The sequence below is a fragment of the Gallus gallus genome, chromosome Z (assembly GCF_016699485.2).
Source record: "Gallus gallus isolate bGalGal1 chromosome Z, bGalGal1.mat.broiler.GRCg7b, whole genome shotgun sequence".
Lineage (NCBI taxonomy): Eukaryota > Metazoa > Chordata > Aves > Galliformes > Phasianidae > Gallus > Gallus gallus.
In genome coordinates, this window is record NC_052572.1 from 54089502 (window position 1) to 54103884 (window position 14383).

Below are 14383 nucleotides of genomic sequence, written 5' to 3' on the forward strand. Positions count from 1 at the left end.
CATCTTCTCCAGCACTAGACAAAAAAAAACTAGACTTCTTTGGCTTACTGCATAGCTGCTCTAGCCCTGTACTGAACAACAAAGTTAAGTTAGGAAGCATTGCCCACTGATTACCTGGACTTCAAAGACGGGCATCAAAAATTTCTGTACCATAAGGACTTTTTTGACAAGATATGAGATACTATTTCTTTCCAGATACAGCAAAGCAAAGAGCATACAATAAAATTAATATCACTAAGATAAACGTAGATCAGAAAATGTTCAGATTACTGTAATAGACTTAACTGTGTTTATATTACCATTTACAGTATTATTACATCAGGAATATCAGCATAAGTGCATCAGACTTGCATAACCAAGCATAACCAAAAAAAGCGGTCTCCAGAATACACAGCTTCCTAAACACAGAATGTATCATTTCACAAAAGAAGGTTGATAGCTTTGTCAGAACAGGAGATAAAACTGTTCACTTAAACATGTCAGCCTCAGTGGGCTTCAGTGCAAAAAAGGACTCCTGAGGCTTTTGCTTTGAGATACCTGACTAAACAGAAATCAGTGGGAAGCTCCCTGCATAACTGTTACTTTCTATGTTGAACAGCCTTTGGCTAAACCTCAAACTCAACCAAACTCAGAAAAATGTTGATCTTGAATAGGATCCTCCAACCAAAGAGGCAGTAACTGTTTTTCAGATTGAACATACTTTGTCTTGTCTACAGATTTATGGAGGATGCAAAAAAGCAGAGACAACCACTGGAAAAAACACACTGTCCATTTCCCAGCTTGATGAAGTTTAAGTGAACTCAGAAGCAATGAAGCAATGCTAAGAACAGCTCTGCAGGATAAGTCTGAAAGGAGTTTTACATAACAAACAGTGCTTTTACACTGTCAGCTGGACAGTCAGTACCAGGGGAGGATCATTACCACTATGGACAGTGTAGATACTGTCCATACTAACATGGTCACTGCTAGAAAATGTAAAACACAGTAATTATCTACACAGTTAAGCTAGTTATAGGACAGTTAAAGTGTATTTAGGAACATAGAAAGAAGTCCAGTATTTCAAGTATCTACCAAGTTGGCTTCACTACTGGCCTCAGTACACTGCAGATACGGTCTTCACTGCAGCATCACAAAAATAGCCAAGAAGGTTACTGAAGGCTCAGTTGTTAGAACAGTATTTCAGTCAGGAGCAACAAGCAGTCACCTACACCTTTCAGGAAAAAGCAGCACCCCAGGGCTAGGCCACACAGAAGTCAAACAGCATGCAGCAGGACAAGGAAGAAGTCCCACCAGCAGGTTATTTAAGCGAGACTCCAAGGAAGTGCTACATCTGAAAGTAAAAACCTCCAAACAGAGAGGAATTTAGATGTTATTAAGATTTTTAATTATGTTAAATATTCTCCATATAAATCTGAAACTTAAGGGTACTGGTACACTTCTTCAAAAGGTACCACCAGCCTAACAAACAGTCTTTAGTCAGAAAAAAATGAAGATTAGCCTTTAATTAGTAAGCTTGAAATGGAAATAAAGGGAAGCAGAGAAGAGGTTTCTATTTGACCTTATGTTTACAACCATACTGTTGTCACCTTTTTGATTAAGCAGCATGCTTTGAAGTATCACATGACAAGAAACTGAAGGTATAAACCAATATATTGCATTGAAATACCTTTTACAGAAATACACAAAAACAATACACACCCTATTATGGAATCGTGAAGGTCTGTATGTCCTTGGAGAAAGATTATACACAGCATAGTGCCCAGGATGTTTGGAGTCCAGACATAATCGTACATCTTCTATGTTGTTTTTGATGGCAGATTCTACACCTTCAGCTGGAAAGGACATCACTGAAAACAGAAGATCAGCCCGTGAAGTATTTACTTTTTTTCATGTATTAAGCACAATCAGGGGTTATTTGTGAGACTTAGCAATCATACCTGCAATTCTCGAAGTGATGTATGATATATCCAAGTCCCCTTTCGCATAACTGAAACAGAATACATTGGAGTTGATACTGAGAAATAGAACCATTCAAGCCATAAATCTAAAATCTTGTCATAGGCTCCATTCACTACCATGAATAACTTCCTACTCTTTTCATCTGAAGTGTTTCCTCAGACTTCCAACGTTTTCAGAATAGATGGTGCAACAAAACCATCTTTGGGAATTTTATACAGATATTCTCAATATTTAACTCATTCTACAGCTGCTGCTGTTACTGATAAATGTTCATTGTAAACATATAGCTTCTAAAGACCTGAAGAACCCTGATTTCTTACACAGTATGAGTTTTAAAGCCCAATGAAGATTCATTAACACTTCAACTGGAGGACATCCTAGTGCTTCAAACACTAGGAAGATTACGTAAAGATTCCAAAATGCCTGAAGAGAGCAAAGCATTAATCATTACTGGTTGGTTTCCTAATTACCTATGCAGGATTTTTTGTATCCCATAGGTCTACACTTCTCAGTGTCTAAGCAGGAAAAAATACCTTGCCTACAGAGTTTATTTTAGATTACACTGGTAGCACATCTCCAGAACATCAAAAGGCCATTGTAACAATATCATGCAGGTTTATCAAAGAGAAGCACTTTTTTAAATCATTACAAAGTTTCAGGACACCCAGAATACTGCATTCAGATTTCTGAAACACCAAGAGGAAGTCTCTCCTTGACTCCTTACGGCATACTGGTTAACTTAAAGGAGTCTAGCAGGATCAATTAAAAGACTACTGAATTTACAAGGACTGGGAGGAGAAGAACTCTGGATGAAGTGAGAATGATAGCTCTGAAGGCAACTGCAAGTACTTGTACTGACTGGGTTAACAATGATAACGACCCATGGACTCAAGAGAAACTGAAGTCACCACGAGGAAAATTGAGAACCTCACCAGCCAAAGCACTAAGAACCCAACCCTGAAAAACACTGCACAGAAGAGGAACACAAAATGGCCAAATAAATACTATTTCAAAAACATTTGCATTTTTGGAAAGCCATTAACTTAATCAGGTAGCTGAGATGGTAACATACTGCTGTAGACAAACTGATCAAGGCAGAAATTTACATTGAGTACCAACTACGAATGCTAATAAAAATTAGCAGTCATTTTTGATTGTGAGGTGTTAAATTATTTGTCACTTACAACCACTAACTTCAAGGAAAAAAACCCATGCAGATCATTCTAATGATTTGAACTTTTTCAGTTATCAAGATGAAGAGCCACCTAATACAACAGCCTGAAAACAAAGAACTACTATGTCTTCAATACCATAATAAGTTAAACAGTAACACAAAATGAATGCATACCACTACAGTGAGCAAAAAACCTGAAGTCTTCACATTAATTCCTTCAGGAATATTTCCAGATATTGACCCTTCACTAGCAACACCATCCAACATTTTCTATTTTTACATTTTTCTGAATTAAAATGCAAAATTATTAAGGGAGTGGATCACACCATGCACACTTGCAGAAAAGTTCCACGCACATTAGAACTAAAAAACTTGCTGAAAGAGTAGTTTGGTATGTTAGTAACAGCATGGACAAGGTAAGTTTGCTGTTTTGCAGGAAAAAGTCTGCATGCCTGTTATAATCAGAAAAGTTTCAGAATGGCTCTGCTGTGTGAATTATAGCATAGCTGGTGCAAACTGCAGAACCAACCCAAGCCTCTTAAAATGTGTGACTAGCCTTTGAATTCCTATTCCATGTTTTCCTTGAACTTTTTCCTGAGTATTTCAGAGCTATTTCAGTATATACAGAACACCAGGTGCTCTTTTTTTAGTATAGTGTTTCATGACAGACTGGCAATAAAAATTTCTTTAAATGAAGGCAAAAAACATGTACACAAGTGGGGAGTATACTCTTCACATACAGTGATAGGAATTTTAAGCCAGCTCTGCGACAAAATATCAGGTCTGAGGTCCATCTCTGAATGCTGCTAACAGCTGGACATACATTGCAGTATTGCCAGCAGATGATGAATACAACATGCAAGAAGATACTACATGTAGGGTTTCTACCTTGTGACCAACATGGAAAAAAATCTGCAAAATTCCATAACAAATGTGCTTCTTTAAGGCTTCAATTAAGAAACAGAAAAGAATGTCATCATATCAACATCTAGTCCCTTTCCTGATAATAATAGGATACTCCTATACTTTCACAGTGAAATATCTAGATGGAAATGTAGCAAATAAGACGTAAACTCTTACTCTGCAGCATAAGCATCTGAATAAAATCAGAAGTCCTAATTAAATTTTTAAAACTTCTCAGTGTCAAGGGTTGGCATTATTGGTCTCGTCAGAGAATAGCTGCACTAATGATCAGACAGTTTGCTGAAAGGTTAAAAAATGAAATTAACAAATCCAAAAAGCTAGACAGCATACAGCACAAAGTTCTACAACAGCACAGTTACCTTGTGTTGCTGACAGCTGAAGATGGGAAAGAAAGGAGTCATACTAGTCAATTTAGCTACAGTGTGAGCAAGCAAAGCATGGTCTTCAGTCAAACAATGCTCTAACACTGAATGGTCTTCCTCTAGAGGTCTACACAAAATTAAGACAAAAAAAATGTATTAACTGAGTAATATTACTCTTGAAGTTTATTTTTTTAAGCTATGAAGAAGTGTAGCAGTGAAATTCATATCAATCTGCTCCCACTTGGTTTTGCTTTGTAGAACTGAATTAGTCATTCAACTACGCAGTGTAACATGAAGCAAAGTAACATTCCTATGAAAAAAAGCATTAATGCAGCATCAAGAAACAAAATCACCCTAGAAGCAAAGAAAGCTAGCAATGAAAGGCACTAAAATCTTAGATCAATCTCTTCATCAGAAGATACTGGTTTGGCAAAGCAGAAAGACTGGTCTAAAGTTTCGCAGTAAGGTTCAATGCCAGCAGATGCTGGATGCTTATAAAATTCATAAAACTTTTACATAACATTCACTGGTTATCTTGTGAAGTTATCTTTTTTTTTTAAGAAGGCATCTGTATCTTGCATGGAAGCAAGTCTCAGTAAGCAAAGAAGCTGAAGGGAACAGCAGCATCATAACTGAGGGACAGTAGAGACGGACAGAGCAATTACACCAAGGTTGCACAGCTGATCCTGAGTTAGCAGGCACATATGGGTATACCTAGTAGAACAAATCTCCTTTCAGTGCAGATGCTGCCCTGCAGTAGCATACATTAAGTCAGTTTGTGACAACAAAAGGGGTGAACCTCAACAGCTAAAGAGAGACAGCCCAGCAACAAAGAAACTGCTTCTGCCTGACTTGGACTTAAACATACAACGTATGCTTATTCCAAAATAGCTGTGAATAAGGTGGCATGAGTACAATCAAGATGGCCCTGATTCATTCGTATTCCCAGTAGACCATGACACGTATTTTAGTGCTAAGGCTTTTATCACGTATTAGAACAAACAGGACACCCAAAATTTGAATAAAGGCAGCTAAGGGAGAAAATTATCTTTTTGTAGAAAGTACTAAACACCAACTCTTCAGTTGTGATGTGGATTCAGTGATGAAGAGTCTGCCTGCAGATAAAGGAAATAACTCTATAACATAGAAAAGCAGCAGTGAGCAGGAAGGAGACAGCCCATCTAGAGAGATGACAGACTTGGAGCAGTGATGAAAATGCATGGCAAGGAAGAAAGATTTTAGCTTGTCCAGAAAGTGTGCTTCTCACGCTCACGGAGGTCTAGAAAGGTAGTTGACATCATTAGCATAAGGAATTTAAGAATACCTTTTCAACTACAATCAGCTGTAGCCACAAATTTGTAAAGGCAGAGAACAGCCACGGCAGAAAACAAACACCCTACAGTAGACACACAGAAAGGATAAGCAGTTCAGCTCAGTTAAAGCAGAAGTAGTTCAGGGATGCACAAAGCCTAGTGGTGGGACTCTCACAGGGACAGTGATATATGTGAATGCTGAAGAATCTCAGACCATCTCTGGTCCTGTATAACATTAACTACTGCCCATATTAATTTACATGTTGCCATGCCAGTGGATTGTTAAATATGGTTAAGGTTCAAAAAGCATGCAGTCTCAGAAAATGAAACTTGCAGTGCTAAGAGCCACTAACGAACACTGACAAATTACAAGTGGAAAAGGTTCTCTGTGTGTTCATTAAATATTATCTGGAAAACAAGTACTGACGTAAATGGTTCTCACTAGCACATTCATATACTTGGTGCAAACTCATTTTCTTTCAGTTCCCAAACCACTGACCAAAACACCAAATTTACATGGTTAACTGCAGACCTGGGAGTTGTGCCAAAACAGATGGCCATCCAGAACACCAAGACTTGCTTTTGCTATTGCACATCTTAAACAAATTTGCCAACTTCGTCTTTCCTGTCAGCAGAAACAATAGTTTAAAATGACTATACACACAGCCCTCCCCACTTGAACTGCCTTGTTCAAAATATCTGATTGGGATTCATCTCCTCATGAGAAAGCCTGGGATTTAATAGTCAGACAATTTATAGTGAAAACAACCAGCTTGTAGAAAGCAACCTGCCATTAAGTCATGGCACAACACTGTCAAACCTCTCTCAATTTGTTATATAGCCCTTGGAAGTGTTGTATCCTCCTCTAGATGGGAAACACCAATAGTTAGTTATCTAATTTGATTATCTTAACACTTACAGCTATTAAGTCTTAAAAAGCCAAACCATGCTAAACAACCATGCTGTCAAGATAATCAATTGTAATTAATATTCATGTATATCAGCAATATTAGCAATTAACCTATTTATTTTTCTATCTTATGTGTATTTCCTGGTTAAGAATCTTCAAGTTCCATAATGCACATGCAATAACATCTCCAAGAGCATGAAGATCCCTGACAGAGGCTCAGATACCATCATAAAGTAAATGAGTAATTCTAACTAAAGCGCTAAGTATAAAGTTCAGCCACAGAACAGTAACTGGTCATTAAAAATGAGAACAGTGATTCCGAAACAGACAAAAACTTATTCTGGGCAATCTCTATACTTGTATAAAATGATTCTGAATACAAGCATGTGAACTGAACAGCATATGTTAAGACATCAAGTACTCACTGTCCTATGTCTGGCAGCTTCTCATGTAAGCTTGGATATTCAGTTAATATTTTACTTCTTCCATACTACCCTTGGTACGGAGCCAAATGAAAATATACAAAGCAGAAAGCCGCACAAACTTGTTAAGTAAGAGAACAAAAATAAAGTGAGGATGCAGCACAAGGCATTCCATACTAAGAAACCACTTGTACACTGTTCTCATCCCTTACCACTGGAAAAGGGGAAAATTGTGCAAGATGAAACTATAAGAAGTACTCAAATTCCCACTGGCAATTAAGGAAAAACTAGTTGCAAGAGCAGGAAGAGAAACTTCTTCAAATATAACCATATGTACAACAGTACAGAACATCTCATGGAGAACTGCACAAGAATTGGAGTGCACTGCACTACAGAAGCAGCAACAAATGACAAAATTGTAGAGTGGAAGAATAAGACCTAATGCAGGAATAAAAACATGCAAATCAGAGCTTACAACTTCAAAGGAAGACAAGAATTCAACTACTGTCTGCCACTAAGGGGAAAAGGAGTAATTTCTCTATTGCAGAACTCGAAATTTAAGCAAAATCAGCAGAATTTAAGACAAAGAATTAAGTACCTTCAGGCTGTAAGAGAGCTGTTGAAGGCAAGAAATCCGCAGAATATATGTGTATTATCACACAGAAAATCTTCCTTAAAAAGATACCACACAAGGAACAGAAATTACACTGAATAGAAGGGCTGAGAAAGATCACTTTCACAGAAGGTAGCAAAGAGGTAAACAACAGAGGTATGTATGACAGCATATGCCAAAGAAATAGAAGAGCTGCTTAAAAGTTAAGACTCATCACAATGCTTTGTGCACAGAATTTCTACAGTTCTGTTGGGTTCCTAAGAATTCACTGCTTTCCATCACGCAACAGTTTACTCCCTCCATATACTTCCCTTTCTCTTCACTTGAGTCTGTGTGGTTCCATCACAGCAGAAAGTCTGATGCTGTGTCAATTGCTTTTATCTGCAGAAAGCTTTTAAGGACAGACCAAAGCTGCATAGTTTTTGTGACCTTTAAGAAACTATAGATCTGGCCTTTTTGAGCACTACCTGGGAAGTTCAAAGCAGTACAATAAACACCACACTCCATGATAGAAAAGCATGTTGCAAATAAAAGATTTCACAGCAGTCCCATATAAAAGGTGAAAAAAATCTACAACAAAGGAATATCCTAATTGGTCCGAGGGGGACTCTAGCTCTATTACAACATTAACTTACCTTCTCTTCCTAAAATTAAGAAAAAGGTTTTTATACAGCATAAAACTCCATAAAAAATTGAAAAGCACAAATCCATATTCAGATCACTGATCATATAGAGGCAACAAAAAACAGTTGCTGTGGGTCTGGAAAACTCACTAAAATACATTAAGAATCTGAGAATACATACATCAAATCAGGATGTATTCAGTATTCTTTCATGTAATTCAGGGCTAAGGAGGAAGACAGTGCAGAACTTCTCATTTTGCCTCGAGTCTCTGCCTTCCATCACCTATACCAGACACAGGATTCCATCTAAAAGCTAAACTGGACAGAGAGCTCATGCACCATTTCCCTGCAGTTTTTCCTCTGACTTCCATTCCCTTAAACTTTTGCCACTCTGTCTTATTCTTTAATTATTCACCGAAGACCTATCTTGTAGCTGAATTTATTTCGATCCAAGATAGTCCTATTTTCATACTACTTCTCCTAGTTCCAGTCCCCACCAACTCACATCTCCCAGGCTTTCAGCATGTGCAGAATACAGCAGACAACATCAAGGCAGTACTTATAGACCAGCTTTTCCCTCCCAGTGTTCCCATTTCTATACTATTGCTTCTTCAGCTTATGCATTAGAATCACTCAAAGTCTCAGCAGTAATCATCAGTTGCTAGAGCTCATATCTGAAAAATGATCGGGCTGAGTTGGACTATTTCTGGAATAAACTCCTTACTTCCGTAATGTAATTCTTACCAACATTTTTTTTTTTTTTTTTACTCACTTGGCCACAGACTGGATAACTTTAGAAGATGTATCCTTAATATTAGTGAAAAATCGCTCCGTTCCACCCCTCAGAATATCAAAGAACCCTCCATAAGTCTGGTCACATTCCGCAACGGTCAGGCCTAGAGTAGTTGAATAAAAACAACTGTACTATAAGTTACATTCAAGAATGGCCTCCAAACTGAAGTAAACCTACAAAGCTGTTAAGCGAAAGCATATACAGGCTAAGCTTTGCTATAAGACCCTCAGTTCTAATGATCTCCTTAACCACAAACTATACAAAAAAAATGACACCTGTGTGTTAAAGATCTACTAGTAAATCACTTAAATAGTTTAATTGACTGTTTGTATTTAAGAGAGAGCAGAGCACAAGATTTGAACTGTTAAACATTTCTTTCATATTGTCTCTGCAAGAAAACACTATCTTTTGTTTAGTATCAGTCTCAATGTGCAATATTTCATTAGCAAGTCAACTTGAGCATCTCCAATAAAGGTGTTTTAAAGGAGGGCTTCATAAACAAGCTGGCATAATTAAGTTACATTTTAAGCATGCAATCCCAGCTAGCAATATTCCACATTAAGAGCAAACAGTACAGCATCCTGCAAAAAACAGATAGCCAGACAGGATTTTGATTATAATCACAGAATCAGAGGGATTTAAAAGGACCTCTGAAGGTCATCAAGTCCAACCCCCTGCTGAAGCAGCTTCCGTAAAGTAGGTTATACTGGAAAGCATTGGTTTTGAATATCTCCAAAAAAGACAACTTCACAGCCTCCCTGGGCAGCCTGTTTCAACACTCTGTCACCTTCATAGTAAAGACAACCTCCATTATGCTCATATGGAACTTCCCGTGTTCTAGTTTGTGCCCACTGCCCCTTGTTCTGTCACTGGGCACAGCTGAAAAGAGAATTCCTATCAGGAAGATAGATTCTTCCATGGCAATTTATGTACAGATGAAATTACTGCAATAAGCATTACCCAACTTTCCTCTTGAGCTTTAATACCTTCTTATTGTCAATTCAGCATACGTAATAAAAACAAGAAGAAAAAGTGAATACAACATGAAATATTCCACTGGTATGTTTTACATTAATCATAATGTTAAGCTCCAAATTCACATGTAATATATGAAAAGGTGGTTGCTGAGACTGCTTTTTATTACAAAACCAAATCCAAGCAAGCCTCCCCCACTTTCCTTTTCTTTACTACACCAAATGCAAATATTTCCAGCTAAGGAACCCCAGAATACTTACATTTCTAGAAAGAACATGCCAGCTTTTAAATCATTTTGGAGACATGTTTTGGTTGAGTCAAGTACATACTGTTAGTCTAACTACTGTTTTTCTTCAGATGATGCCACAGCTTCTCATCACTGAAGTTTTTTGGCACAACCCAGCATAATTGTTCCTTAATTAGCTGGGCTCAAGCCAGCATCAGCAATGGCTGTCTCTGAACATAATGACTATAGTGCCAGTAAACTGTTCAGTGAATTCTGTCAAATATACCAAGGTTTTAATTAAGATACAGCACTTCTCAAAAGATTTTCAGTAGTTAAATCTTAAGCTCTCACTTTTCAGTAAACACAAATATCATATGTCTCGCTGAATTGGAAAGTTTAGTTTACAGTGAATTTTTTACTCTTTTGCCATAACCTGACTTTACTTTTTTTTGTTGCTATAGTTCTTAAGATTATAGCTCAATCAGCCACTCTCATAAAACTTTAGTTCATCACAGATTCCTCCCCATCTACAGGTTAATAACACATTTTGGCTTCAAATTATTTTACAAAGGAAACTAAATTTTATTTTCCCAGCAATACACTATTTGTGTTACCAACATACAACCAAACTCTAAAGAAAAAAGAAAACAAAAGCTTAGAAATAGCAATGTAATTTCAAAATAGTCTGTATTTGTGCAAAATGTTTAAAATACCTAAATTCTTTCTTTCCCCAAATGCAAAATATGCAATTGCTGCACTGAGACGCACTGAGATGCCTTTTTTTGAACATACCTGCATTGTATATATTATTAAGCTGTCCTGCAGGCCTGGAGCTCTGTGAAACAGAAGTCACAGATATTCGAGGCTGAGCATTGTTTCCATAGCCTCCATTTTGTTCCAAGAGCTGTGGAAATTAATAATCACAAAAGATTTTCTTCCTCATTTAGTCAACGCAAAAGCAATTAACAAAGTGTAGCTTGGTGAGAACAAGCATGCAATCAATTTCTGAGGCTCAAGAGAAAGCCAGGCAGCTCAACTACACTACTCTTACTCAATTCCACTGTAGTTTAAATAAAGCATAAAACAAGAGACACTTCAGAGAGTTTCCTCTCAAGAGGGTTTCAAGTTAATGAAGGCAGAGCCTTCATGTATTAGTGTTTCTTGTGCACGTTAATTATGATTAAATGCAGCATGCCGAACAGAGCACTTGCCTCCTAAAGAACAGTTCAGGAACAAGACATTTTTGTCAATAAGCAGTAAGAGCTACAACTAGTTTCTTTTAATGTCATGTAAGTTCTATGGTTTTGTTTCTTTTTTAAAGTGTATTTTCTAAAGATTCTACATATTAGTCATACAGATCAATTCAATTTCAAAAGAAGGTAGTGTGAAGTTTTCAGAAGACTGAGAAATGGAGGACCTGCTCTGACATTTTTTATAAACTCACATCAGATAAGAAATGAGATCTAATCAATAATACTCTTTTATTAGATTCCTTTACCTCTGTGATGGGGGATTTAGGATTTACATTCCTAGCTGCTGCAATCTCCTGCAGTTGATTCACAAGTTCAGTGATTGACAATCTCTCCTCTGGGTTCACCTTCAAAGTGGAGCCTAAAAAACATGGTTCAGACAATAACAGATGCCCTTCTAAGGCTTTCTGCCAGCAAAGATAACTTCTTCACTGCAGCCTCAAACATGGAGCCCTCAGATATACAGAAGTGTACAGCAAATACTAAATTCATATAGAAGTACCATGGTTGTAAGAAGTAACCTTCAAGAAATACTTCTAGGGTCAAGAATACATCACAGAACATACGTCAGGGGTGCATTCATGAACAGCCTCAGAAGTAACGCTGTATTTAACTTTGTTGGAGCTGGAATCATACTTCCAGCACTGCAACTGAAGGTTTGGACAATCTATTTAAAACTTAAAGAAAAAGGAATTCGTAAAACAAATTCAAAGAAATGAGTCAAACCATTAGTCATTCCTACAGCATGCCTCAAGCCCTAAACATGATGGGTGACAGCACTAAAGAACAGAAGTTTCATTTAAAGGTTTGTTTTGTCTTTAAAGATTAAAATTCTGAATAAAATGAGAAGTTGTAACAGTTATCCTTTTTACTATAGAGTAGTTAAGTAGAAATCAACAAGATTTAAATCCTAGAAATATAACATAAGCACAAAGATGCATCAATAAAAACACTAAACTAAATAACATCAAACTTACGGATGAGATCATGAAATACAGAGTAGCGGGTGTCGTTCTGTGGAATGGCATATTTTCCATTGACTATGCGAAGTTTAGCTCCATCTTCAAAGGGATGTTGCCTAAAGCACAGGAGGTACAGGATACAGCCCAAAGCCTAAAAAGAGATAAAGGCAGTAGTATTTAATTTAGGCAGTGATAATTAAAGCCAAACTTTAGATTGTGATGAGGCTTCCTTATAGTGCTTGTAAATCACAGGTTTCAATCATCAACTGCTGACTCATGAAACCCTTTACGTATTTACAGTACTTTCAAGAGCAGCTTCAGACTCCTTCTGAAACAGTCTTGATGTTACTCTGAGGACAGAAACAGTGAAACATTCACCTGACTTGTCAGTTAGAGCACTCCTACTAGCAAAGTTGTCTCTAAATAAGATTGTGGTTTCTTTCTTCCCCTTCAGTAAAGTTTTCAGATAAAAGAACTCTCGTATCCATATATTTTTAAAAATCATATATCCATTCTGTAAATTTTGCTGCATACATCAAAGTGAATACTTGCAACATTGAACATGTTCAAGAATCATAGAATCATTATGATTGGAAAAGACCTCCAAGATCAAAGTCCAACCCTGCACCTACCACTAATACTGCCCACAAAACTATGTCTCTAAGTATGATATCCACATGTTTCTTGAACACCCCCAGGGAAAGTGGCTCAATCACCTCCCTGGGCAGCCTACTTCAGTGCCACTACCACAATTTTTTATAAGATTTTTTTTTTTTTCTCTAATTTTCAACCTGAACCTCCCCTGGCACAACTTGAGGCCATTCCCTCTAGTCCAAACTCTTATCTGGGAGAAGAAGCCAACCACCACCTCACCACAACCTCTTCTGGGGCAGTTGTAGAGCAATAGCATCTCCCCTGAGCATCCTCTTCTCTGGACTGAACAATCTCAGTTCCCTCAGCCAATCTCATAAGACTTGTGCTTCAGACCCCTCACAGCTTCACTGCCCTTCCCTGGGCACACTCCAGGGCCTCAATGTCTTTGCTGCAGTGAGGGGCCCAAAAGCAAACACAGAACTTGAAGTGTACACATATACGCGTACAGGGGGACGATCACCTCCCTGTTCCTGCTGGCTATGCTATTTCTGATACAAGCCAGGATGCCAGCAGCCTTCTTGGCCACTTGGGCACACCTGCTGGGTCACGTTCAGCTGAGTGTTGACTAGCAACCCCAGACCTTTTCCCACTGTACAGTCTTTCAGTTGCTCTGCCCCAAGCCTGTAGCACTGCATTGGGTTGTTGTGACAAAATGCAGGACCCAGCACTTGGACTTGTTGAACCTCACCTCATTGGCATTAGCTCATTGATACAGCCTACTCAGAATCCACTTTAGGGCCTTCTTTCCCTCAGGCAGATGAACACTTCCCCCCAACTTGGTATCATCACCAAACTTACTGAGTGTGCACTCCATCTCATTGTCTATGTCACTGACAAAGATGTTGAAGAACACCAGCCTGAAGATGGACCCCAAAGAATATCATTCACAAACAGCCTTTCCCTGCACACAGAATCACTGACCATATGGCCACACCAGCTTCCCATCTTATGCAAGGAGCTTATTCAGAATTTACTAACACAGTAATTCCAACCACATTTCTATCCTCAGCAAAAGCAGTGTTTCCTTCAGACAACATTTGTTACCACCCAAAGAACCATTTCTCTTGCCTTCCGCATAAAGGAGTTGAAATAACTGCAGTGTATACTAGTGGTGTTTCAGGATGCAATGCCAAAACTAAGTCTATAACAATGCTCTTGAATTCGTGTGCTGAGCAGTAAATCTTCATAACTTACCCTTCAGTGGCATCTGAAATATTAATAAA

The 14383-nt window shown here is 38.0% G+C and overlaps 1 protein-coding gene across 1 annotated transcript in view; it reads right to left on the reverse strand.

The window, feature by feature from the left end:
• The window catches only part of GAK (cyclin G associated kinase), a 70279-nt gene that overhangs the window by 33725 nt on the left and 22171 nt on the right, over window positions 1-14383 (reverse strand). Inside the window, exons 8-13 of the mRNA XM_424873.8 lie at window positions 12522-12657; window positions 11793-11905; window positions 11087-11198; window positions 9073-9196; window positions 1938-1987; window positions 1699-1847 (exon numbers count right to left, since the gene is read on the reverse strand). Of these exons, the coding sequence (XP_424873.4) occupies window positions 1699-1847; window positions 1938-1987; window positions 9073-9196; window positions 11087-11198; window positions 11793-11905; window positions 12522-12657 (684 nt within the window). The remainder of the gene's footprint in view (window positions 1-1698; window positions 1848-1937; window positions 1988-9072; window positions 9197-11086; window positions 11199-11792; window positions 11906-12521; window positions 12658-14383) is intronic.